This window comes from Coturnix japonica, chromosome 2 (genome assembly GCF_054131305.1).
Source record: "Coturnix japonica strain WE chromosome 2, WE-NBRP24, whole genome shotgun sequence".
Taxonomy (NCBI): Eukaryota; Metazoa; Chordata; class Aves; order Galliformes; family Phasianidae; genus Coturnix; species Coturnix japonica.
The window spans coordinates 17,594,701-17,622,617 of record NC_140664.1 but is presented as its reverse complement, the minus strand read 5'-3'; the positions used below and the strand labels follow the sequence as shown (position 1 = coordinate 17,622,617).

General features: G+C 39.9%; 1 protein-coding gene across 1 annotated transcript; it reads right to left on the bottom strand.

Annotated features, from left to right (window-relative positions):
- Nucleotides 1-28: 28 nt before the first annotated feature.
- Nucleotides 29-27,783, bottom strand: DPYS (dihydropyrimidinase). The gene is made up of 11 exons (XM_015856032.3): nt 27,664-27,783; nt 26,678-26,947; nt 24,498-24,656; nt 22,300-22,479; nt 21,609-21,798; nt 15,524-15,680; nt 14,091-14,232; nt 13,463-13,605; nt 3,864-4,071; nt 1,611-1,713; nt 29-158 (listed from the first exon to the last, which is right to left on the bottom strand). Exons 1-10 carry the CDS (start codon nt 27,763-27,765, stop codon nt 1,642-1,644), a joined length of 1,623 nt encoding a protein of 540 aa, XP_015711518.2. The 5' UTR covers nt 27,766-27,783; the 3' UTR covers nt 29-158; nt 1,611-1,641.
- Between the last annotated feature and the right edge of the window lie 134 nt (nt 27,784-27,917).

The window sequence follows — 27,917 nt, the reverse complement described above, 5'->3', positions numbered from 1 at the left end:
TTCTTTTAAAGAGAGACTGCAAGGCAACTTTCATGGAGGAAGCGCAGTGTAATATTTATTGGTTGGTGTTGTTTCACGTTGGCTCTAGAAAAGCTGGTTGTGAACTGAATGTGCACTGCTTCAGTGGAGACATCACGGTCATATTCATCTGCTTTTATCTACAGAGAAGAAAAAGACAGTATGATGTAATCTTTCAAAAGAAAATCTCTGCTTTGTAATTTGTCACTCAGAAAAGCAATAATGGAGAATGAGTGCTAGAAGCTGGAAAAAAAAAAAGATTATTTCTCCCTCACTCTATTGCAGCTTTAGCCTTTAGTCATCTCTATTACAAAAGCTTTCTCCCTTATGACAGAGGAAAACAAATAGCATGCTGCGCTCTCTTGCTGCTACTGATCCTCTAGACAAGCTTCCCTCTGAGGGAACTTTAAAATAATAATACAATAAAATGTGGAAAAACTAATTTAGCCCTCCCACCGCTGCGGGTTTGTTCCTGTCCTCTTATTAATCAGCACCAAGAACAAATTTTATGTGATGTGAGGACTGGGGCTTTACATTCATCTACTGGTAGCTACCTCAGTGTTGGTACTTATACATGCCCAAAAACTCAGCCTGGATTTTGTCATGCTTACTGCCATTCACTATACCCCTGACCCAGATTGGTGTATGGCATCATCGTGTTCCAGCTGTGCTGTCTGAAGTTATTTTACTATATACTGAAGCATTTCTGCAACTTGTAAATGGTTAAAGTCTGAGATGCTGTTGCCTAGCTTTTCTCTCTAGCTGCCTTATCCGTATGCTGCATAGCCCTGATCTTTGCTATGTTCTTCTAAGAGACAGTTCAACTCACTAAGACATGTGAAAACTAGCCCAGAAAAAATGAAGCTAATTGTTTGGCTTAGCAAGTGAATAGACTCACAAAAAAAAAAAAAAAAAAAAAAAAAAAAAAAGATATACCAAGCACCAGAGCTTACATAGTTCAGGGAATGTCAGTAACCAAGCTGTGTACTGTGGACACTGGTGAAGAGGGAGAAGGCGATGCTGGGTGTTACTACATATCCTGTTAGCAGCACTGAGCTTAATAGCAGCTCAGCCATCCATCAGACCACAGCTGTCCCTGACTGCAGCACTTCTACTGCACAAAGCCAGATATTGTCCTTTCAATACAGACTTCTCAGCTTAATCCAAACAGCTCAACTGATGGACATTTATTGTGTGTAAGAAAGGAACATTAGAAAATTTGATTTTTCACTTCAAGCTGCTCTTGTGTTTCCTGTAAGCCTCACATTTACACTTTGTACTCCTGGTGATTGAAATGGGATGTCCTACCTGAGCTCAGCTTTTCTGTGACACTTCACACTCATACCTCAGTTTCATGATCAAACTCCATTCTCTTCTCTCATAAGAAGTTTTAAAATTAGGCTCCAATGAGAAATAGGACCTCCATACATGAGTTGCAACTCATTTTCATCAAAGATACCAAGACAGTTCCCCTTCCAAGAGAGCTCATTTCAGACAAGTCTGTCTGATGCCAGAAGGCCAGCTGTGCTTTCCTTGGAATTGCACGGAAGAATTAAGTAAAACAGTTTTCACTAATCAAGACAAACAGTTACCTGAAGGAAGCAAATCTAAGGAATGCAGCTATTATTCTGATTCGGGTGTTGCTGAGACCACGCCTGCATATGGTTCTCTCTTAACAGGAACTGGCTTGCAGACCTGCAATAAAGCATTTCAAACTTTAAAATATTATTTTTCTTCTTGCAATTGCTACCTCTACATAGTGAGAATAGCAGTCCTGAGATAACCCAGCTTTGTATGTTATGCTACTTAATGATTTCATCAAACTTCTCTCTTGAAAAGGTCCCTTACTCTGAGATTAAACTTCTCAGTTCTTAGCTTTCACCAGGTGGTAGTTCATTCTGTCTAGGACCCTACCAAAGCAACTCTAAAACCATTTTTCTAACAAGCAACTGACAATGTTCTACCTCAATTTATTGATGCTTCTCCCTTCCTTAATCTAAACAGATCTCAAAATGGAAAAATCCCAGAGATTGTGGCATATAAATAATCAAGAAAAAGAAATCCCAATCAGAAATCAACTATCTGCAGGATTTGGTAGTTTCTGTATATACATTTAGTATTTTTTCTGCTAATTTATCTCAGGAGAGAAGACGCAGAGCTCGCCAGAAGAGCTGACTCATTGCCCATTCACAATGTAAGCTTGTTCTTCATTACTATGTTCACATTTCCCAGTGATGTTCTTACTACATATAAGAGTTAAGTGAACATCAAGGAAACAAAGCTACTACTGCCCTGTGTGGCTTTCTACCATGCACCACCCTGACTACACAGAATATTGAGCTGGTAGAATATTCACTTGTTAAGTAATTTCCTTAAGGGAAATTTCTCCCAAGCTTTGATGGGAAACAGAAACCACAAAATTCACTGAAGTCTTAGAATTCTGTGTTTGCCAAATTTCTCATAAATTTTAATTTATTTTTGATACTGATCTTCCTCTCACAAGGGATATAAAGCTTTACTATTGATACCGGGATCTAGGGTCACTAATACTCAGCTATGCTGGAGGAAGAACTTAATTGTCATTTAGTCCTATTACTAGAAAAGGAATGCCCTAAGTCTTTTCTAGTGTAATGCCAGTACAAATCTGGTTTCAGTGGCTAGTTTCTATTAACGTTATGTGGCATTTATATTGCACTGAAAGCTAAAGGAACTAACACTGCACAACAAAGAAGGTGCGATAATCATAAGCAGTTCTCATTAACAAAATACCAAACATCTTTGGTGCCCAGTGGATTAAACAGTCTCACAGGCGAACAGAACATTGTGCATGACACATATCCAAAGGATACTTAGAAAACCCAAACATGCATCACTTATTTACCATTTCTAGCTTCCAGAGAAAAACTGCATGCTCATGAAAGGGCTTCTTTGCCTATCCCCTGAAGTTTATTACACCTATTGGCCAGTGGACAGACCACCAGCTCACAGGAGAATGTGATGTCCTAAGGAAAACTTCAGTGATTTTCACATGCCTTTCACAGTCCAACAAGACAATCCTGAGATGTGATGCATAGAATTATCTTGGCAGCATTTCAAAGAGTCAGATCTCACATTGATGTTGGTCTAATTTAAAACTTCCAGATCCTGCAGTGAATTCTAATGATTCAGGTTGAGATTTTCAATCATAATTAGTCTGGGTGTTTAGAAAATTCTACCCATAATGAGCAACACTAATGCCTCAAGAACATTCTTCATGAATGCCTGCATGGCAAATAGGCACTGAAAATTCAATCTGCATTTATTTTGATTTTTTTTTTTTCTTTAAAAAAAGACAGAACAAGAGGCTGAACAATAAGCTTTGTCCAGCTGTATGTTTGCACATGTTCACTTTTTAGCATATTCTTGCTGGAACAGAGCTAAGTGTTCAATATTCTACAAGGCTTAACTCTAAATATCTGATATCTTCCTCCTGTGTAAGCTTTGTTCCTGAGTGTAATGCTAAGCCTTTGTGATTTCCAGTGAAAATAGTGGTGAATTGTAGGAAGTAGTCAGACTGCCCAGGTGCAAAATATTTTGACCAATTTTACTGCAGATGGGACTTATTTAAAAGTACCTAGACTTTGTCTACAAGCTATATAGACTATCCTGAGAGCAGGAACTAATCTATGATATTTCTCTGTAATATAAAGAACAATAAAAATTGATTCCTTAGTTTAATTTCCTCCCACCTCAGTGGATTTTGATTAGTAAGCGAAATTGCCATTGAATCCCCAAACCTCTGTTCCCAAGAGCTAGTTAGCCTCATGTTCTAGAAAGCATTACGGAGATTTATTATTTTAATTAACCTCCTGCCGCTGCTTGACTCGTTCATAGACATATGGAGGGAATGGTGGACGAGAGACGTATTTGCCTTGTCCTGCTGTGACATCGAAAACTCCGTCGTGATAAACCACTTTGCCTCTTGAAATTGTTGCTACGGGGACTCCATGACAGACCATTCCTTCAAACACATTGAAGTTGTTGGCCTGGTGATGTGTCTTTGCAGATATTGTCCTGGGTTTATAAAAACAAAACAACCACAAAAATTACTATGACCCTTGCATTATGAAATTGTAAGAAATTGATAGTGGAAGATTTAGCAGCATTATTAAGCTATGACATTGGAGAGTACATCATGGAATAGCTGTAAAAATAGAATAGAGCATTAACATTTCATTGAACGGTAATTGCATTTCAAAAGAATAAAGAGGGAGTCAAAAGGACAGAACTTTGCAGCCTTGAAACACAAAATTTTCCACTGAAAAGAAATCAGCAAGAAAGAAAGAAAGAAAGAAAGAAAGAACGAGACAACCAACAGGTTGTAATATTTTATTTGGATAACATGATTGAATTTTGCCTTATCAAGGAAATATCTATGCACAATAAGGTAAGAAAAAGCTCTGACCTCTTAGCTGGAATGACTTGCAATTTAAAGTTTGAAAGGTATGGCTGCAGTGTTTCAAAGACTGAGACTCACAAATAAGGCAAAGGCCATTTAACTGGAAATTTAGTAGGTAAAAATGAATTTTGGTAACTCCTCATGTGAATTGGTTTGATCCAGTGACACACAGTCTAAATACCTCTGTGCTGTCAAATAATATTCACACTCCTACATACCTTTTCTCCAAGGGCACTAAGCAAATATAACATTAGATCTCAACTATACCATTCTGAGCTACAGTATTATTGCTTTGTGTATGCATAGACCACACTCTTCAGAATTTTTCTAGCAAATTTCTCTAATACTAACTGGCTAAACAGAAGTCAGACTCAATGCTAGAGTTGGCACTGTATTTGGAAATGCAGGCTGCATATAATGCCTTTACTATTTATATTATTTCTATTTTATCTACTAAGCTACTTAATATCTACTGTATCTAAAGCTGGTCACAAGATTTTGATATTTAATATCTGTTTCCAACCCTAAGATTATTATTTTTTCTTTAATATAGAAAGTTGATATTTTTGTTGCTATCTGTAATTTCTGAAAGGAGGGATGTTTTTTGTTGAGCATTCAGAATTTTCCATAATGAGTACATGGTAGAAAAAACCTGTCGTAAACATGTAGCACTAGACTCAGACATGGTATCTTATGCAAAATAATGTTTAAAGTAATAACTTATATGAAAAGTCAACAGACCAAAATATTAATCTATATGGAAAATACTATTAAAAATTTTAATTAACGTATTCATAACGTATTTATAAAAGTAAGAAAGTAACAAAATATCTTTCTTGAAGTGTAACAATTTTCAAAGGTAATCAAGTATTGAATATTTTAGATGACTACTTATATATAGTAAAAGTTAATACTAAAAAGATACATATTTTGCCTTTCCTGTTCTACTGAACTATAAGTTTGTTCTACTTAGGAAAACGTCCAACTCTCAGTTGCAACTGACTTTTCAAATGTTGTATATACAAAAATATTCCCTATGGCCAATCTGTCCATAGGAATAAAAAAACTTTCTTATTCAGCATAGCTTGGACATCATTAAACTTCTGCATTCTTACTCTCCAGAGCAGGAATCACCTTGTAAAATCATGTAGAAAGAGCAAGCAATTAAAGTCAGATGTCCCTTGTATTCACCAATCCCATGAATACCTGTTGAACAAGTTTATGAGTGGGTGTTATAACAGCCCTGCAAAGAGCTGGTGAATGTTTTCCTCTGGCTTATTGCATTACACTTATGGGTCTACTTGTTAGAACAGTAAGTTAGAACTACTATAATATAATTATCTTCAGCATTCTCTGGGCATACCTCCTATCTATTTGAAGGCAAGTGCTGAGACATAAAAAAAAAAATTGAAAAAGTACTTTGAGCAAATGAACAGGAAAATAAGCAAGATCCTTCAGTTCAACAAACAAGCTGTTTAAATGTGCTAGAGCAGGACCATGGAGTTAAACACGCCTCAAAGCCACGTCCTTCATAAAAATACAGAAAACAAATAGAAGTTAGTGCATTTGAAAGAAATATCCATTTGTACAGGTAAAACTTGCAATATGAGATAATAGATTTCCCAAAGCTTCTCTCAATAACAAACTTGTACAGAATTAATTTATAACTTTTTTCTTGAAACAAGACTTCAATCATGCTACCATTTCTGAAGGTTAAGTGCAGTCTCCCTTATGGAGTTCAACAAAATTCATCTATTGTTTAGGTTTTTAATGGAAGTGACAGTTTCAGGTAGGAAGGCAGCAATGAATTAAAACAAAGACAGTATGGTTGCATCTGGAGCTCACATCTCAAACACCTTATGCATCACACTGTGCAATGCTGTATCAGCCATCTTAGTAACAAGCAGCCTGCTGGAAAGCTCGATGAAATTCCAGTCATTGCTCTGAAACTGAATGCTATTGTTCCTCAGTTAATGGCAAGAACATCTGAAATAATTAATTATCTGAAAGTAGATTGACATCATAGTGAAGTAGAGTGTCTTGGTTACCTCCAGCATCCTAAGTGATGTCTGACACAAGGCGTCATTCAGTGTGAGAAAGCAGATTCTGAGTCTAGGCTTCAAAAATTTGAATGGCAATTTTTTATCAATTTCATACAATTCTCTAGTTCTTGCTATAAATTACAGAGGTTCTTGTTGCAAATAATCTTTCCTCAAATGGAGACAGAGATCAGAATGATTAATTACTTCAAGATTTTAAATAATATACTTTATGAAGAGGATATTGCAAAGACATCAGTCTCTGTTCTTTTTCCTACTTATATCAGTGTTATGTAATTCACTTCAGCTGGGTTTGATACCTCCACCTTGCAAACAGATTTCAAGCAATCAGTTAAAAAAAAAATGATATTCCCAAGAATCAAAGAGGAAGACTTACTTCTGAGACTGTCCTTTATTTCCAATCCAGTGCATCTATCCAACCAATTTATAGTCAAAAAGCAATTCTTCTATAGCCAAAGGCAATTCAGTGTGTAGTAACCTTGTACTTATTTATGTTTTACGTGAGGAAGGGCTCTACAGCCATTCACAGAATACAATATCTAAATCAACTAGAAACGGAAGTTTGAAACTTAGAAAAGAGCGTCAAATTAGACTAATGCTTCAGTGTGAAAAGGTTGTAAAGCTGTAGTGTGATGTTCAGGAGAGTACAGGCAGTCAACCCAGAAGCTATGCACTTCATAAGCCCTGAAGCTTTGTAAAAAGCTAAAGTTAATAGATTTCAACTCAGGCACAATCCAAGAGCAATACAAACATGTCTAAGCCCCCATGAGAGCCTGAAACACTGAAAAGTGAGTTACAGTCAAGCAAGAAGGGCATCCACGTGAAGGGAAGCAAGTATAACATTAGGGTAAACTTCTACACCTCATAATCCATAGGAAATGAAGCTACATTGGCCCAGCGAAGGTGGATCCATTAGACTGATGTGTGCTCTAGGACCTAAACTTTAACTGATGTGTTTTCAAGAGGGGGCATAAGAAACAGAATGACATAATTTCAGTGGAAACTGGATGCAGACCTGACATGCTTTAAATACTCCAGGCACAGGAATACAAAGGGATTCTGCAGCCAAGAGCCCCTAGGCAAGAACAGCTGTTGAACACCTCATCAGAGTGGAGGGACACAGATTTTATAATTACTTATGTGAAAACATACTAATAAAGGAAGCTAAAATTATCTGAGTCCACTTCTGAAAACTGCTTTGCTGACAACTCCTATAGAAAACTAACTTATGTTATAGGAAGTATTAGAGATATAAGCAACTTCTCTCAGAGATTACAATGAAATATCTTTACACTTTTCAGAGCTGAGGGCAGGTGAGAAACTCCAGTTTGCTGAGGCTAATATCAGGCTCTGCAACTTGCTCCTTCACATTACTTCAGCTACCTTCACTTTTGCCACAGTGTTAACTTCATTTCCGAAAATCTAGTCAAAAATCTATTTCTGCTTCACCTTCCTGTGCTGTCCTGAGGCACCGTTCATTTATAAAGATAAGTAAAAAGGACTTTCTCAAAGAGACAGTTTTACTACAAAGAAAAGGAAAGAAGTAAACAGAAAAAGGACAGATCTACGTGGATTAAAAAGCTGACAACCCATTTTGTATTAAGTAATTGTTATGACTGCACATACAGTGCAGGCAACACTTAAAATTCTAAGTTACATCCCAAGATGCTTACAAATATGCCTAAATAAACAGTCTTTGAGTAGTTGTAGGAAGTGAGAGGATTTGTGGATAAAACAGAATTGCTAGAAGGGATAGGAAGTAAGTGATTAGGAGCTCTTTGTCATGGTGGCATATCTGAGGGACAGTATCTTTTATGCATTCTTATCTCCTAGGATACACCATTTTAAGATGGGCAGAGAACAACAACCAAATGATTTTTCTGATTACAGTAAGCAACAAATTTGTCAGCAATACCATCAGTCTGCTCCTATCAATCACTCCAAGTGGAAATTGTCAAACTGTGTGATGGGCAGGAGGGAAATAGTAGTGAGAAATTAAGCTTGCAGGAAAATGTTAGAGAGGAAAATAGAAATGAGTCTATTCAATGATTAAAGAAGATCCGGGCATGACTCCTGGAGAGAAAACGACAAGATTACAAGAGGATAAAATGAGAAATATTATTTTGTTTCTTGGTAACATTGCTAAGATTCAATTCACCAAAGAGAGCAGTTGACATTTTGTGAGACAGCAAGTTACTACGGAAACATACATCTTGCTCTCTCATAGAGGTGTATTTTGTTACAGTTCATAGAACCACAGAGTCGCTGCAGTTGACAAGCATCTCCAGAGATCATCCTTCTTCATGCACTGGGCAGGGTCTGCCACAGCAGGTTGCTCAGGGCTGTGCCCAGGCAGACTTTGAGCATCTCAAAGGATGTGGACTTCAAAATCTCTTTCAGCAAATAATCTGATCAGCTTTGTGCCTATTTATTCTTACTTCATGCTCCCTAGATTGGAGATCACAGGTTTTTGACAGGAAGTCTGGGATTCTAGTGAAATAGCATACACTCTTGCAGGCACAGGCTTGTACTTGTGCAAAAGAATACGGAGCTATTGAAAGTGCTGTGACATACTTGTCCTATGCATACATATTGGCATGCTACATTATTTCATTTTGCCTAATTCAGTCTAGACGAGATTATCCATTTACTCAGTATTCAATATTATGATCATTCATCAAAATAATAAGGCAGACACAGCATTATTTATTCTAACCGTCAATGAACATTGTTGGTTTTTTTTTTCCTCTTGCACTGCATGAAAAATTACAGGCAGTAGTTTGGCATAGAGTCCTTAAATGTTGTTACTTGTCCCCTCCTAACTCTGAGGCTGAAAACTCTGACAGAAAATGAGACAGACACAAGCTGCAGATTTTGATTCTAACAAATGCAAAAAGATTTATCCATGAACACATCTATACACAAACAGAGGCAAGGGGGGAAAAATGCCAGCTGACTGGGCCACTATGATTTCGTGCTGATTTGCAGCCAGTGACTGTTTCCTGCAAAATGCATTAACAAACACTAGAAATGGGGGCCTGAACCTCTGGTTATGCCATAGGTAGAAGGTTACTAAACTAACAAGTTCTTTTCCTCCCTCCTTCACCTCAGGACTCCTGCATCCTGGGCACCCCCTTCCAGCAGCTGTGCATCTGGGACTGCAGATGTCACTGCTAGGCTTGGCATTGAGCCCAGCTCCCTTGGTACATGCTGGGCATCCCAGAGGGCCACTCCAGAGACAAGGAGGATGAGGTGAGAGACTACTGCCTGCATGACTCTCTGCCTTTACATTCAAAAGAGACCCAACTTTTAGGCTGTACTGGCTAAGTGGGAAATCAATGGTGAGGAAAGCTTCCCAGACAGCATGCTGTTATAACAAAGTGGCTTAATAATTTAACTGGACTTAGTTAAATCCCATACAAGATTTTTTTCTACCTATGGATGTTTTCAAATTTTGTTCTGATCTTGCCTGCAGGGCCTGACCCAGGATTTATCTGCAATGCTCTGACAGGCTGCAGTTAGTTTATTGAGCCCTACTAGCACCCAGGAGCTGAATATCTCTTCCAAGATTTAGTAACACCCTTAGAGGGGATTCTCAACTTTTGCCAGTCTGAATTGGGTACTCAGTATTTAGACTCATTGCTGAGCACTTCTGACATAAGCCTTAGAGATTTTATATTTCTTGCTTCCAAATAGCAAAGGTACCAGCTACAGAGGACACTGGCTTGCTGTCAGGTTTATCCAGCAGTTCTCACAGAGAAAATGTGCGCGTGTACTTGGGATGCTGAGGGCACTGATAGCCACAAGGTGACTGATGTTTGGTAGTACATAGCTGCAATAAACCACTTGGTCCCTTCAGAATTTGTTCTAAAGATGACACAAGTATAAGAAAGCTAAGAAATAGACCTAACCTTGCAGAGCTCACAACCCATCTTTTCTAATGCAGTTTCTAATGATCTTGTACTTCAAGTGTTTCTTTCCAATTCCGTTTGCTTTCATGTTGACCCACTAAAACCAGTATTTGAAAACCTTGAAATATACCAACAAATCTGATAATTGTTCCTACATTTTCTGCAGAAATCCTGCAGAAATTGCAGTCAGTGTATGATCCCTGTAAATAAAGCCTCAGCAAAAGCAGCAGAGTGCTGGATGTAGAACCTCAAATTGCAACTCCTTCTAGCTTGCAAAGCTGTCATACTGAATTCACCAGGCTTTTGCAACCTAGAAAAGGAATGTCCTGGATGCCCAGATAGTACCCATCATCTTGCTATTGTGCAATGATGTGGAAGGTGAAAAGCAGCTGATTTTGCAGGAATTTAAGACTTAACATTCTGAAGAGCTTCACTCCTACAAAATGACTTCAGAATCCTCTGCCATACTGTGGTAACACCACACCGGTTATTCAAAGCAATGCTTCAGCAATTGCCTAACTATCTGAACTACTATCAGCCAGAATTTTATGGCTACAGCAATACAGCATCAAGCCAGAACTGCAAAATAACATTTTCATATCTTAAAAGATTTAGGTCTACAAATGTGAAACACAGTTATCATCAAAACAGGAAGGAGTCTGTAAGAAAGAGGAACAAGCCTATTATGAAATCAAAAAGTAATATCCAGATGCAACAAAAGCATATGAGACTGCAGGTTGTGTAATATCTCAAATGGTTTAAGTCCGTTAGCTAGATCCTTTTTTTTCTGCTTGGCTGTTTGTGCCCTCTTCAGGATTTATAGTGAAATGAATAGACGAGCACTAGATTTATTTATACTTAGTCATAGAGTTCACACGATTGTACTTGCACAGTGGCTTGTTCTCAGCAAAGCCAAAGGGATAAACAATGGGAAATGTACAGATCAGGAGGATGAATAAAAACAAAACCGTTGATTCAACTTAAAATCAGCTTGCTCAGTAAGAAAATGCAGTTTAATTTCTGAAAAACTATTTAAAGAAAAACTGTACCTTCAAAGCTGCAATGGGCAAAAGTTATAAGAGAACTATCAGGACAGTGAAGGGAGGCAGAAGGGACATCTGGGAGGCTAAAGATAAATCATTTTAGGAGCTGACAAAGCACCTTGAGAACAATGTCTTAACTCTACTTTTAGTCTCATTTGTCCCCAGGCAGAGCAGAAGTGAGCTCTAAAAAGAAACCTTCAAGGTTTTCGGTTTTTTTAATTTTTTTTTTCTCTTTTTTTTTAAATCAGAGTTTATAACTCCACTGCCCTAAAAAAGCTCATTGTTAGGATCCAAAATGTGCTTGCTCAACATGCCAGAGGGCATAATGCACATGAACTATTCAATACCCAGCAGCAAAATCTCTCTGACCCAGCACAGGGCAGGACTCTGTGTTGATTAAGACTGACACTCTTGAAACTTCTGCTGGTATTTACAGCTTTTTGTGGGACTTCTGAATAGCCAGTTTCATGTCCTCAAGCTTCGCAGCCTGAAAAACAGATTGCTTTTTCCTGTCACTCTGTATGGTTTTGCTACTCATGAGTATACAGAAATGCCTGAAATTCAAAAACCAGAAGATAAGTCAAGAAAATAGTGTATATGTAAGGTGAATCTAGGGTTAGGGCTTTTTACCTCCATATGGTTTCGGAACCTTAGATTTATCTACTTATGTTTCCAGACTTTGCTTTACTGCTTTACAATCAAAGAAGTCTTCAACTCTGTTTCTGTTTGTTTGTTTGTTTGTTTAAACAAAGGCTGAAAATCTATTGCAATTTCTGGGTTAAAACAGTTCAAGTTTTAGGTGCACGAAACACTCTTGGTGAAAGCTGGCCATGCTGCTATTATGCTGTCTCAACTCAAGTGTCAGTGTATGCTCATGCTGCTTACTGAAGCAAAGCCTGACACCAAAGCACCAGCCTGGCCTACCTCCTGATCAGCTGCTGGTATATGCATGGCTGACTGTGGTCAGACTTTGTACTCAACTGCTTAATGCCTGCAGATTTAAGGTGACCTGATTGGAGGTCAGACAGTAGAAATGCACTCACACAGCCCAAAGGCATCTCAGCTGATATTAACAACTCCCAAAGGTGAGCTGTGTCTGACAGCTTGCTCTCAAACCATTTTCCTGCAGTTTAGACTGCTCTTATACCAGGGTGGATGTAAGAGCCAAGTGAATCTCAAGAGATTCTTGAGATACTTACAGTGACCTGATCATGGATCTGGCTTTTGGTGTGAATAGATCTGAAGACATGAATGATGGTGAATGGTGTGGTGTGAGTGAATGTCTTTTGAAGCATAAATGTACCATGGCATCAGGTTATGCAGGGCAAGAGATTGTCATACCTTTTGTGATTCTGTTGCTGCTATGATAAGTTCTACTTATGCAGACTTACTGGGCACAAAGTCAGAAAATTCTATAAATAAAAGTATAAGCACATATAGTTTGAGCTTCAGAACTAGGCTCACATATGGTTTTACCACTGTATTTGCGCTGCTAGCTAGGAAGGAGACAAGGAGACATTATCAGGTCAGGACCCCATACTAATGATCCTAACCACCTCTGAATGTGTTTGAAATAGCTGTAAGCTCAAAACACAAGCTTGTGATGGGTCACTCTGCAGGAAAACAGGCTTCCCTCCCTGCTTTTTGTAGTGGAAGGGAGCTAAACATAGTCATGCACTTAACAATTACTCTAAGATCCTAAAGTGGTTATTTTTACTGTTAGGATACCATGCCCTGATAGTATAATGTATGGATCTTGTTATTTTTGTGCTTGGTCAGCAATTTGGGTGCTTTTTTAAGGCCATCTAGAGATCAAGGATCTCTGCTTGTATACACACCGTACGAGTCAAATAAATAACCTGTAAATAATTCACATGAAGTACAATTGGAAAGATGCCACACTCTCCCCAAAGGTTTATTGCTACACAAATGGATTGAGGTATTTTTTCCTGCAGAGGAGCTGGATGGAAGGAAACAACCTCCCCTACATACCTTGTAGCTTCAGGATCCCAAATTACGATGTCTGCATCAGAACCCACAGCAATTCTTCCCTTCTTTGGGTAAAGGTTAAAGATCTTTGCTGCATTTGTGCTGGTAACAGCTACAAATCTGTTTTCATCCATTTTTCCACTGTACTGAAGGAAAGTACACAAGAGTAAACTCATTGCTTTTTAAAGAAGGAATGTAAAAAATATTAGTGTCGATGAAAAGGCTGATCTCTACCAAAATCACAGCATCACATCAATTTACTGATGTGTTTAAAATATATAAAAATAACTATTTGTCTCTGATGCACATCTAAAAAGGCACTTTCACCAAATATGATGACTTTGCATCAGTTTTCCTCATAACAGAAGGGAAAAAAAGACAAATTTAAAGATATGGTCATAGTTCAGAGTCAACGGGAGTCAAATTTCTTAGCTGGCTTCTGAATCTGTAGTTCTGCTGAGCAGTTTCCTTGGGAGACATAACATCTCACAGGAGTCTTCTTCACTGAAAATTGTGAGTTATATCCTATGATAAATATACTTGATAAATCCGAGAAGCTATTTATACTGAGACAGTGTGTTTTGTTGGAAACACCAATTACTTCCATGTTCAGACACCTTGATTTACTTACAACTCCTTTTTCCCACACTACTGACATCCTGTCTTCCACTCCATTCAGTCCATTAGGGATTTTGGTGAAATCGTCCTTTCCCAGAGCTTTCTGGCATGTGTCAAAAGTGCAGTTGTCAGTCCCCACCACAGACAGGTCATCACTATGGAGAAACAAAGTTAATTATGAATTGGAGAATGTGTCAGATAGTGCTGCATAGGAAAATCTATTGCAAGGCTGGGCAGCCACATCCAACCATCCTTCCTGCAAAGAAAAACTGAAAACATTCTGTCAGCCTGTCTTTAACCCCATCTTCCAAGAGTATCTGCCAGTTTCTCTTCAGAAAGCCCTCAGATAATATCAAGGACCAAAACAACCACTCTTACTTATAGTTATTTGCATATGCCATATGTGTTCCACAAATGCAGTACTGGCTTATTTTGCCCAGAGCAAGGGACTTGATTCCATCCCCACTTAGAACAATTTTGGACTGTTATTCCACATATTCCATGAATCATAGAGCATCCTGAGTTGGAAGAGACTCACAAGGATCATCAAGCCCAACCTCTGGTTCCCCCCAGGTTCGTTCAAAATTCAAACCCGATGTCTAACAGCATTGTCCAAATGCTTCTTGAACTCTGGAAGGTTTGGTGCCACGACTTCTGTTGCGGAGGGCCTCTTCCAGTGCCAGACAACCATCTTGGTGAAGAATCTTATCCTAATCCTCACCCTAAAACTCCCTTGACAAAGCTCGATGTTGTTCCCTCTAAGTTACCCCAGATTTGCACAGCCATCAGCCTCATTTTGTTAACTGCCAGTAACTGAAGAATCATAGAAGCATCTGAGTTGGAAGGGACCTTCAAAGCTCATCTAGTCCCCTGCAATGAACAGAGACATCTACAGCTAGATCAGGCTGCTTGGAGCCCCATCCAGCCTGACCCTGAATGTCTTTGGGTATAGGGCATCTACCACCTCTCTAGGCAATACTTCGGTTCCTAATTCCTTCTGAAGCAGATGTCATGAAGTGGAATATATATTTCTACTTTCAGAAAACAGTGGGCTTAGTTTTCATGTAGCATCCGAATTTCAAGTGAAAAAGAAAAAAAGAGTTGATATCAAAGCCCAGAACCTCTAATTATGACATTTTTTCACAAATTTCCCACCAACGTACAGCCTTCCTGTCCTCATGTTGTACTTTTTGCTGTAGTACTAGCATTGCAAGGCTTATTGACTAAAATCAAGTGAGGACAGAGGCAGAAGGCCACAACAGTTCCAAGAAACAAAATTTGAGCAGTTTCTAATTTCTGTAACAAAAATGGTGGTTTTTTTTCATCTACTGTTTCACCTTCCATTTCGCCTTCCTGATAATTCTGTACTTAGAAGATCTCCAGGGAATCAGACAGAATTTGCTCAGTATTTGTGCAACAGCTGTCAGTGTTTGTTCATCTGCTTACTTGGCCAGTAAGTTCATGAGGAAATCCGGAGTAGAAGGATCTGGACTCAGTGGAGGTGACATCACATGTGCTGCTGCATGAGCCCAGTCTTCATTCCAGTAGTTGGTACCATCAATGCCAAGACCAGCAGCAATAGGCTCCCCATAAACCACCTTTCCTAAAAGCACATAAAGCAATAGTATCATCATCAAGTTACATAAAAAGGAATGTCTTGTATTTCCCCTGTTTCAGAAATTTCTGGTGGTAATATATTTGAATTTGAATGAATATTTAAAATTAAACATCGATACGTGGAAGAACATAATAAACTAAGATTAACTAAGCTATAACACAGCATCTCTTTTCTGAGTATTCCGCTGGTGATTTCCCAATATATTTTCTCATAAGAACATTGCTTTGGAAAGCTTTTTAATTAAATTGTTGACAGATATATTATAATGGGTTTTACACACTGTTTTCTAGGCATTTGATTGAGATTTCAAAAGGAACACAATCCTGGGTTGCATTAATTATGTTCAAGATCCATATATTTCTTTCTGCTTGATGCTCTGAAATTATTGACTGTGTAACAATGTAATTTAATATATGCAGCAAACAGACCTTGCAAGGTGTTATTTTTAACTTTCAGGCTATAAAAGCAGGCATGCTGACCAGGAAGAACAACAGAGCACCAGGTATAAATTTTGAAAATAATATAAAAACATTTCCAAATTAAAAACCATAAATACATTCATTTTGTAAGTTATTTTCCGAACTTTATTTGTGTGTGCCATAGTATTCTAGGTTTCTCCTATGAGGACCCCAATCTAAACCAGCTGTTAGCCTTTGGATAGAGCTAATATATTTTAAGTATTTTTTCCTCCTAGGAAAGATGGGCTTGAAACTCATTAGAAGAAGATGGGAGCTGAAACAAGATGTTTTCCTCCTTCAGGAGCTGATCCAGCCATGTTGCTGTTTTGTGGGCAAAGCAGATAATGCTGCTAACCATTATGGTCTTCAAAACATCAGAGCAATCTGAGACCTCATGCACCCACTCACGGGCTGCTCAATAGTGCCATTTCTTGCTAGACTTGCAAAAAAGTCACATACCATTTTTGAAGTCTGTATTAAATCCTACAGTTCTACAGCTACTTCTACAAGGCTTCCAAGACCTGCTCTGGCATTGCCATACTGTACATTTATTCCAAGACTACAGTAGCACAACTCTGACCTAGATACTTCTTGTGAGCATTATCAATTTGCTGTATCTAACTCATCATGCTCTGACATGTTGAACTGACATTGTGATGCCTCGGCTTGGAGCTTCCAGTTCCAATTATCTACACCGCCGCAAGTTTTTTGGACTAAAAATCACCATTTAAGCAGTTGATTTTAAAAATCTTATTTTCAAAATCAAAAGCACTGAATGTGAGGCTGTCCACTTATGCAGTATGGACACCCAGTGAATGAGGAGGCTTGCGTTGGATTTGTATTTTCCTAATTCAGAGCTGCAGCAGGAGTAAGGGAGATGTTGGCTTTTGCTTGGGCAATTCTGAACAGTGTTTGAGGAGTTTGAGGACAGGGAGCCACAGCTTAGATGCACACTGAAAAAGGCTGCATGTGTACACAATGCAGGACGATACAGCAATGGTGTTTACGCTCTTGATGGATATCAGACAGGCAAAGAAAGAGTAAAATTAGGAATCTTAATTTTAGGAAAGCCAACTTCAAGCTCTTCAAAGAGTTATTCAACAAAACACCTGGAAATTTGTCCTGAAGGATAAGGGAGCAGAGCAGAGCTGGCACATCTTTAAGGACACTTTCATTAGGTCTCCATGCTGAGGTGTAGGAAGTCAGGAAAGGAAGGCAAGAGACCAGTGTGGCTGAACTGGGACCTACTGGTCAATCTGGAAATCAAGAAGAAAATGCACAGGCAGTGGAAGCAGAGTCAGGAAGGCTAAGGTGCAACTGGATCTGGACTTGGCAAAAGGCACAAAGAAGGATAAGAAAGGCTTCTCTAGGTACATCAATCAGAAGGAAGGTGTTCCACACCCACTTAGCTAATTACAATGGACAAGGAGAAGGATGAGATATTCAACAGCCATTTTTCATCAGTCTTCACTGGTCTACATGCCTTCCTCGAACAGATGATTTAAATAGTGAGAACTGAAGGAACCAGTTCTGCTCTAAGTAGAGAATCAGTTCGCCTGCTGTAAGCAAAGATCAGGTTTGCAACCACTTGAGGAACCCAGAGGTAAGCCTACGGGTCTTGATGAGATGCACCCCAGAATCCACAGGGAGTTGGCTGATGCAGTTCTCAAGACACTCTCAATGATATTTGATAAGTCATGGTGGTCAGGTGAAGTCCCCGGTGACTGGAAAAAAGGCAATGTCGTGTACATTTTTAATAGGTACAAGATGCATAGAAAGAATGGCTCAGGGAACTATTGACCTGTCAGTCTTATCTCGGTGCCAGGGATGATCATGGAGCAGATCCTTCTGGAAGCTATGATAAGGCGTATGGAAAAGAGTGATGTGATATGAGATAACCAGCATGGTTTCACCAAGTGCAGGTTCTGCCTGACCAACTATGTTGCTTTTTCTGATGGTGTAACTGCGTAGGTGGACAAGAGAAGAACCACAGATGTAATCTATCTGGACTTCAGCAAGGCCTTTGATGTGATCCCCCGTAGCTTCCTTCTCTCCAAATTGGAAAGATATGGATGAATGAGGAACTGGTTATGAGATCATAACCAGAGAGTGGTGGCCAATAGCTATTTGGGTGGGGATCTGTGAAAAGCAGTGTCCCCCAGGGGTCAGTACTGGGATCAGTGCTCTTTAATATCTTCAACAACGATATGAACAATGGGACTGGATGTACCCTCAGCAAATGTGTGGCTGACAGCAAGCTGTGTGGTGTAGTTAATGTGCTCGAGGGATGGGATGCCATCCACAGAGACCTAGACAGGCTTGAGCAGTGGGCCCTCCTCTTGATCTGCTCCAACAACTCCATGTCCTTATGCTGGGGGCTCCAGAACTGGACACTGTGCTCCAGGTGGGGTCTCACAAGAGCAGAGTAAAGAGGTAGAATCACCTCCCTTGACCTCCTCATCACACATCTCTTGATGCAACCTAGGATACAGTCGGCCTTCTGAGATGCAAGTGCACACTGACAGCACATGCTGAATCTCTCATCAACTCACACCTCCAAATCTTTCTCCTCAGGGACGCTCTCAAGCCATTCTCTGCCCAGTCTGTATCTGTGCTTGGAATTGCCCCGACCCAGGTGCAGGACCTTGCACTTGGCCTTGTTGAACTTCTCAAGGCTGGCATGGGCCAACCTCTCAAGCCTGTTCATGTCCCTCTGGATGGCATCCCTTCCCTCTAGCATGTCAATTGCACCACTCAGCTTGGTGTTGCCTCCAAGCTTGCTGACTCAATCCCACTGTCCATGTTGCCTACAAAGATGTTAACACTGGTCCCAACACTGATCCCTGTTCACTGCAGGAAAGTTGAACAAGATGACATTTAAGAGCCCCTTCCAACCCAAATGATACTATGATTCTATAACAATATATTCTGTATTAACCTGCTGGACTTTTTACAGCAAAATTGGTGGAAAGGTGTGTGTGTCTGTGTCTGTGATCTCTCCTAACTGCATCTGAACTAGATAAAGAAGCTTCCATGCAAAGTAAACCTGAACTATACAACATTAGGTCACAGCTATAAATAACAAAAGTTATAACAGTAGAAAAGGAATGTAGTTCAGCTTGCATAAATAATTTCTTACATTAATTATTTCCATGATATTCAAATGAAATTACATCTTCAAACTCACCACCATTTACACTGCAGTCAGAATTTGAACATCTCTCCTTGTTACCATGAGACAGAAGGAGTCTCACTCAATTTCTGCAAGTGACTTTTGAGTATTAACACTGCAGCTTCAGCAGACTGTATCTGGACACTCAGCTGACTGTGCAATTTCTTGCATTTCATTTGGACCATGAGTAGTCAGACTGATGGGTGCAATAACGCAAAGATTTTGCTAAAACAAAACCCAAATAGCAAGGGAATTCCACATTACAGCTCTTTTAGCCCAACTGGCTTTTGTCTATAGACATAAAATTGAGTAATATAGTAATAAATCAGGTCCTTCCTCTTGTTATGTTTTCCTGCATTCAATAAAAATAGTAAGCAGACTGTGTGTTTCAAAAAACAGCCTTTTTCAGGTGTGTGATGGAACAGCAAAGGATGTCATTATTCTCCAGTATCACTTTTAGTTGAGGAATGAAAAATACTACATACTGAAATTAACAACAGTAGATTTCTAACTGCCAGTATTTACACAGATCAGTGTCTCTAAAACCTGTAGCTATTACATTGATCTTTGTGGTACATTAGAGCTCTTCAGTAACTTCTTTATCAATGCTAGATTCCTTTTTCCTAAGACATGCACTTCAGTGAAGGCAAAAATTAATTATGAGAAGATGTTTTATATTGTGATGCATAAAGACAAGAATTTTGATAATTATGAACAGAGGAAGCTACAAAATGCAATCTGCACAACAATAAACATAAGTAATACCAATTCATCCTTTTTACACACTGAAGCAGCATACTGCAATAAAGCCATTTATCATACTGGCACTGCAGCCTATTCTTACGACATATGTCAGACAATATTTTACACTATTTACTAACACCACTGTATTTTGTACTTGATTAGTGTGTTACAAACAACACCTCTTCTCTTAGGTCTTTTGCGTTCACAGCCAGTGTTTTGTCTTTAATCTGGGTATTTTAACTGTTACAGCTTCTTATAGTTAACTTTGACATGAATGTCAGTGTTATGCCTATGCTTATGAATGTACAAATAACAGTACACTGATGGATAGAATTCACATCACCAGCAGCACTGTCATCTAGTGGAGAAATTTAATATAGCATAGTAGAAAAAAATGTGCTACTAAAAATATGTTGGTAGATTCTCTTGTAAAACTCAATTATAGGAAAGTCTTACTAGAAGTCATACTCAATACATATTCCACATAAACACTCCAATCTACTTTAGCACACTGATGTCAGGATGATTTTGGTAGTATTTTTGTCCAAGATCTCAAACTCTGCCTTTTGGTATTAATAATATGTGCCACTAGTGTAATGTCAGAAGTCAAGAAATGAGAAAACAGATCTGTATGCATTTCACATTAGGTGTGGTGAAAAGATAACAAGGACAGATAACCCATAAGAATTCAGGCATTTCTAATCATGGGCTTCGGTCTTACCCCTTCTACTGACATAATGTCCCCACAGTGCTGTGCTTCCACAGGCACTTACAAAAGAACACATGAAACAACCTAATCCCTACAACCTGCAGGCAGCTTTTAGTCTGCCCAACAGATGTCCAAGAGCATCAGACTACACTGGCTGGCCAGAATTGTCTATGAAGCTCATAGTGCATGGACTAAGAAACCCTTCTCTGGAGGGAATTCAGACTTTTGGACACTGACAGTACCACCCTGACTTCTAAGCGCCCAGTAAATACATGTTCTCAGCATGTAATGGCACTGTCTGTACAAACATGGCATTGTCACTGTTGCACAATTTTTCACCTAATGGCTGGTATGGGCTTGAGGAGTATAGAACACTAGAATCATGAAGTTGGGAAAACCCTCTAAGATATCTAGTCCAATCCTCAATCCATCACCACCATGTCCACTAAACCATGTCCCTAAGTGCTGCATCTACACTTTTCTTGAAAATGCTCCAGGTCTGATGACTCAGTGACTCTACCATTGCCCTGGGCAGCCTGTTCTAATGTCTTACCACTCTTTCTGAGGATAATTTTTTTACCAGTATCCAACCTGAACCTCTCTTGGTGCAGCTTAAATCTGCTACACCTCATCCTAAAGCTCTCCTACAGGAGAAAGTCTCAACTTCATTACCTGTCCTTCCACAGTGCTTAGCTCCACACACACAGTTAAAACATCCCATTCCAAGGAGTTCATCCATGCTTTTAGAGTTAAGGCAGCCCTGCAGACTAAGACACTAATGACACTTCCTTCAATGCTACAGCCAAATATAAAATAAATAGGACTTTTACCTTCATTTCGTGCATTGGTTATCATCCTTGCTGAAGACTTACTCATCACGTGGACTACAAAAAGGGGGCAGTTTACAGTATTTGCTATGGCAATTGCTCTATGCGTAGCTTCAGCTTCCACGTCTTCACTATGTGACAAAGCATGACCCTCAGGACCAGTTATCCCCATTGCCAGCAACTTCTTTGCATTCTGGACATAAAAACATTTAAGAGTCAGTTGAAGTGAAACCGCGGTATTATGAACATGCAGCCTGCCAAGTGGATCCTAAACCAGCTACTGCAGTAAGTTTGTAAAGGAGCAGTGCTTTCTTTCTCGGATAATGTATTACTGTGCTACATAAGGTCAGGCATCATATACCTGACATGCAAATATTTGACCAAAAGCTTCCCCTTCAATTGGGCTCATGGAAGGCTTTGACTGATGCTTTCTTTATCAGCCAAGAATACATTGCAATTACATGTGTTACATGGCAAGTATAACTCCAATTGTAATGGAATCATTTGCTTCCTATCTGTATGAAACCCAGTATTCTGGGTTAAAATATATATGCCCACCATAAACATCCTTTGAGATCTCAGTCTTCAGTTCTTTGGAATTTAAATACGAGGAAAAAATGCCTTTCTCTGAAGTGCTTACATAACAGGACAAGTTATATTCCTGACTTTGATGGACAAAATGTCAAATGCCTACCTGTGCAATTAGCTCCCCATTTTCTGCATGAACTTGAGCGATTGTTCCAAGCTCCTTACAGTAGGAAAAAGCTGAATATAATTCCTCATCACTAAGCATGTATAAATCTTTATAGGCCATAAACATCTTGAAGGAATTGACACCTTTGACATCAACAAGAGTTTTCATTTCTTCCTTCACCTGAAAGAGAGCTAGCAATTCTCACTAAACAGCAATATAAAATTTTACCTGTTAACTTTCTACAAAGAAATTGGTATGAAGCAGCAACCAGGCTTTACTCACCCATCTAAAATACGTTCAGTTCAAACAGCCCAAGTTACGTAAAGGCTGATTACTATTACTCTTGCATGAAATTGCTTCTCAGAGTACACAAACCAGTCCCACTGCAGTGCAGATATTAGAAGGGATTTATTTATTTATTTATTTTAAGACAAAGTTGAATTTTATTCCACCGAAAACCGTATGTTGAAAACACTCTAATACCAAAATCTATGCATTCAACTTGTAATACTTATCCATTAACTAGTTTAGAATCACCGAATCACAGAATGGCCTTGGTTAAAAAGGACCATAAAGATCAGCTACTTTCAACCCCCTTGCTATGTAAAGGGTCACCAACGTCTGGAATTTGAGCACTCCCTTCCCAGTAAAATGATGGCGACAGTACTTTATGCATATATATATCATGTTATTACAGTTTCCATAGGCTTCTTTTGAAAAATTAAAACGTTATATTTCATCTTATTTCTAGTAATCTGCTCAGAGCTTCTCAGGAAAACAGAAAGATTAATAAAAAAATCAAAGGAAGATTTCTGTGTTGGAGCATTATCTTTAGCTGGAACTATCAGACAAATAAATGTCTGACACAAGACCTATTCTGGCACAAATATGGAAGAAAAAAGCTAACGTTCCTTTTGCATTTATTTTCTTTTCCACTAATTTTTACCAGTAAAGGAAGGAACTTTGAAGAATGTATAACTTTAATCAAGACTTTAAATCCTAAAGACCAGAGGGAATGGTTTCAAGCTACGGCAGGGGAGATTCAAGCTGGACATTAGGAAGTATTACTTCTCAAAAAGGGTGGTGTGTTCAGGCACTGGAATGGACTGCCCATGGAGGTGGTGGAGTCACTGACACTGGGGGTGTTCAAGGAAAGACTGGATGTTGTGTTGAGGGACATGATTTAGTGAGAGCTATTGGTAATAGGTGAATGGTTGGACTGGATGATCTTTTAGGTCTTTTCCAACCTTGGTGATTCTATGATTCTATGATTGTAAGGGCACGGTTTATGCCTTCTGAAAGATAAAAATTAGAGGAAGCACTCTTACTTCATATTTTAAAATGAAATTTAATTAGTAGGTACTGATGAAAATTCTGTATGGATCCAAAGTGGTCTAATATAACACGTGTCATGTTCAGATAGATGTCAAGCATCTGAAATGTTTATTTCCTTGGTGAAGCTTTCAGGCAATCAGCAATTTTTTACACAATGATGATCCTTCCATACTTACACTCCAGAAAGGTTTTCTAGGTAATCTCATGTTTTAGAAATTCTTGGCTCCATCTCTGCTTTGCTTTAAGGTGATAAATCTTCAGTTACTCAAGATCAATATTCTTCCTTCCAAAATAAAGCTAATCACCATATTTTTTCATATATGTCCTTATTAATACACCACTACAATCCCTACCCCAAGATTTAAAAGGAACACACATTACTGAGTACTCAGACCGAAAAGGCCGAATTTATGCAAGCAGCTCTGGTCTGGCTGATCTCAGCTTTGCACAGCCTGCTTCCCTTTCTATTAAATGCATCCAATATTATCCAAGCATGTAGGTTATCTGCAGAATCATATCACAGAATCATAGTATGACCTGGGTTGAAAAAGATCATAATTATCATCTGGTATCAACCCCCTGCTATGTGAAGGGTCGCCAGCCACCAGACCAGGCTGCCAAGAGCCACATCCAGCCTCCACAACCTCCCTGGGCAGCCTGTTCCAGAGCATCACCACCCTCTGTGTGAACAACTTTCTCTGCAGACATTTTTTTTCCCTCCCAAATACATACATTTTATAAAGGTGTGGACTATTCTAGTTTGTACATACAAAAACATAGTAACATTCATTTTCCACCTGAGGACTAATTCCAAGCAGGTGTGGTACAAATTCATGGAACTGAAAAATGCCTGTAGTGTGTACCTCGTCGCTCCACCAGGTAACAGCCACATGCAGTGCATAATCACAGCAAACCTTAGGGTCTGCCCAGCTTTTCCATGTATCAAAAGCTTCAATAAGGGAGCAGCCTTTCTGAGGAATGGCAAAGTCAATGATCATAGTGGTGCCTCCTGCTACAGCAGCCTGAAAACAAAGAAATAATATTTAGTGATCAGTGAGCAAAATAATGCACAATGTCTCCTGTGTTCTCTGATTCCATGTGCAGTGGATGGGTTCACAGAGAAAGATGAGCAACATTAGACCATAGTCAACTTGATATATGCATCCTCAGAGTCTATTTGGTTGGAAAAACAAGCCTGTGTAACAAAAAAGCATCAAGGAATAGAGACACAATGGAATAAATACCATACCATTTTGTTTAGATATCTATAGATATATAGGTAAGTCATCTCCTATTAAATAAGCATTTTATATATGTTATGAAGAATCAAAGTGCATTTTAACTAAGAATCAGTAGTCACTGCCAGAAAGCAAATTCTAGACTACTAGAAATTGCAAATAAGGTAAATTATTTGCTGTAATTTCTGATATCTTACAAATTAGCCAGAGAAATTCTCTCTCTTGCTCTGAACAACATCCCTCTGCATAACAGCTACAAACTATTCAAGTCAAAATAAACAGAGTTCATGCTATATTACTCCATTTCTAAATTAACCCATTTCTTCTACAGTGACACATGTTTGACTCTGCCTTAGTAAGGCTCACAGATCCTTCTTTATTTCTTTCAATTAAGAAAAAATATCTGGCTTGTCCCCACACAGGTAAAGAATTTTTTTGGTAATAGGTTGTTGTGTTCTGTGCATTTCAAATCACTGCCTTCATTTAGGCAATCAGAATTAAAACTGCTAATATGTCAGCATCTTTTGCAAAGAAAAAAGTTCAGAGGGTGACACTTTTTTGGTATCTGTAGTATCAGGCCCTCATTTATTCAGCTGAATGGATAAATCTTAGCTTATTATTACAGCAGCTGGAACAAATTTGCCTCCATGATTCTCCTGGCAAGATGCATGTTAGATGATAATCCTGGGTAAACAGCTGCAAACACTTCCCACACTTTGACCTGGGTGAAGAAGGTCGACAATATCCAATTTTATGACATCTGATCACCGGACTGAAGCTAAAGCCTCCTGCTGGCCACCAGAGCCACTGACTGGACATCCTGTTCTGTGTATGAAATCTGTGCTATTTGGACATCCTGTTCTCTGTATGCAGCTTTTGGAGCTCCTGTGTCCACTGCTTCTTGTGCAATTAATTATTAATAAACTGTCTGTTCTTTTGCAGGACTGCAAACCTTAAAGTGCTCTTAACAGCTTAAAGAGGAAAACTAGTATTTTCACGTTAGAAAACATCAGTCCTTTCCCCTTTTTAGCAAACCACAGTTAAGCCATCCCTCACAGACAGGATGTAACAGGCTCTCTGAGAGTGCTGCCTAACAGACCAGCCACTTCACAGGGCAATGTCATCTCTTCTGTGGGCAAAGGATTTCAACCTGTACAGCAAAGCACGTAAGCTGCAAATTTCAGGGAGCTCTGTATGAGTATTTTACTCCATTGAAATGATGCACTGCTACTACTAATAACCTATATGTGAAAATCTGAAAGAACTCAATGTACAATAAATGGGAGAAAATAGGTATTTTTAAGAAACTGTATTTGAACTGGTATTTGAACTTTCACCGAGACCTTAGGGACAGAAGTGGATGACATGAAAAACTTGCATTCCTCCATGCTAACAGAGGAGAAAGATCAGGTTGCCACAGAAGTGCTCCCAGCATACTGGAGGAGTTGCCCTGTTGCTTTAGTTAACCTTTGCTCTGAGAAGCATGAAGCCCATATTCCAAGGGGAGTTGTACTCGGCATGGAGACAGCCAGGGTAAATGACCATTCTTAACACTTGCCACTGGCAGCCAGCAAAGCCTTTGAAGGAACCCAAATAACACGCTGGTGCAATGCATCTTTGGGTATGCTGACTGCCGATTACAGTGGCTGAACAAAGAAACAGCACAATTGCCTTTACTTCAAGGAATTCTATCTTCTCTCCATTAGCATTAATATCACATAATCAACAGGCACGTTTCTTTCTGAGAAAGCCCAGATGCATGCAAAGAACTGCATATGCACAGAGACATGGTCGCACACACCCACCTTTGTTCCTGTATAGAAGTCATCTTTTGACGTGGTGCCCATGAAAGGGAACTGCAAGTGCGTGTGCGTATCAATGCCCCCAGGGATCACCAGCTTGTTGGTCGCATCCAGCACGGTGAGGCCACTGGGAGGCCTGGGGTTTAGGTTTGGTCCCACTTCCTGCACCACTCCTTCTTCCACATACACATCAGCCTCCACAGATTGGTCATCGTTCACAACTCTTCCACCCTTGATCAGAAGCCTCTGCTTTTGATAGGAAGGCATGGGAGGCTGGAAGACAGGGAATGCTCACAAAACTGCTTATCTCTCAGCCTACCTTTCCCGTGTTATCTGCAAATGACCCCAAAACACGATGCTGAGATATATAAACAGGGATTGAGCCTGTGGCCTTCAGCAGCTCCACCCACAGTCCTAGGGGAAGCACCAATGACCAAGGGAGTGCAGTGAGCCGAAACACAGAGCCTGCCTATGGGCAGCAGGCCTGCTTCTGGGTATTACTGCTGTTTCTACTTCTTTACCTAGAGATGGGAACCAGGCTTTCATGGGCATCCAGCTGTGTTTTCATGGTGCTTACTCCAGCCCTGCCCTTTGCACTGTGGAGTTGGTAACATAGTGGCCAGCTTTGGTAACCTGGCTGTCCACAGGAGTGTGATGCCCAAAGGTGACCTGAGCTCTGCAGTGGCACTGAGGAAGCCAAGGGTGCCATGAGCTCCCCACGAGGCCAGCCGGGGAGCCCATGGGTGCCCCATGGGTGTACACACAGGTCTGTGTGCAGGAGCTGCACCGATCCCAGCCAGGGGGCACAGGCTATCAGCAGCCTCTCCCAAACTGCACCCTGGGAGTCACTTAGGGGAAAGGCTGCTATCTGTGGTGCCGGGCACCATACCCTTCCCCCAGATACCACTACTCAGCGCGTCAGAACGACCGTTGGCTGGAGAAGAAAAACCCCGTGGGCTTTTCTGGGCGCTGCCGAGGCCTCCCCTCACCTCGGCCGGCGGGCCCGGCGGGGCCGGCTGGGCCGGCGGAGTCTGGCCATAGTCAAAAGACCACATAAAAACGATCTTCCGGCAGCCTCCCTGAGCCATCATCACGCCTGCTGCCCCGCCTCCTGCACTGTGCTGCCCCCTCCCGCTGCCCCGAGCCCCGTGTCCCCAGCGCGTTCTATTCCAGCACAACGGCCGGGGGCCCCACCCGACCCGGCCCAACCCGGCTGTGAGCTGTGTGAGCCCGCTGGGAAGGA

What these genes read in the sequence shown, in the direction of transcription:
- DPYS (XM_015856032.3), bottom strand. Translation starts at nt 27,765, where the DNA reads ATGATGGCTCAGGGAGGCTGCCGGAAGATCGTTTTTATGTGGTCTTTT. An exon ending in CGCCGGGCCCGCCGGCCGAG is followed by an intron (nt 26,948 to 27,663) that starts GTGAGGGGAGGC and finishes CCTGTCTTCCAG; the next exon opens with CCTCCCATGCCTTCCTATCA. An exon ending in GAGTCAAGCAGCGGCAGGAG is followed by an intron (nt 1,714 to 3,863) that starts GTTAATTAAAAT and finishes GCTTTATTGCAG; the next exon opens with GTCTGCAAGCCAGTTCCTGT.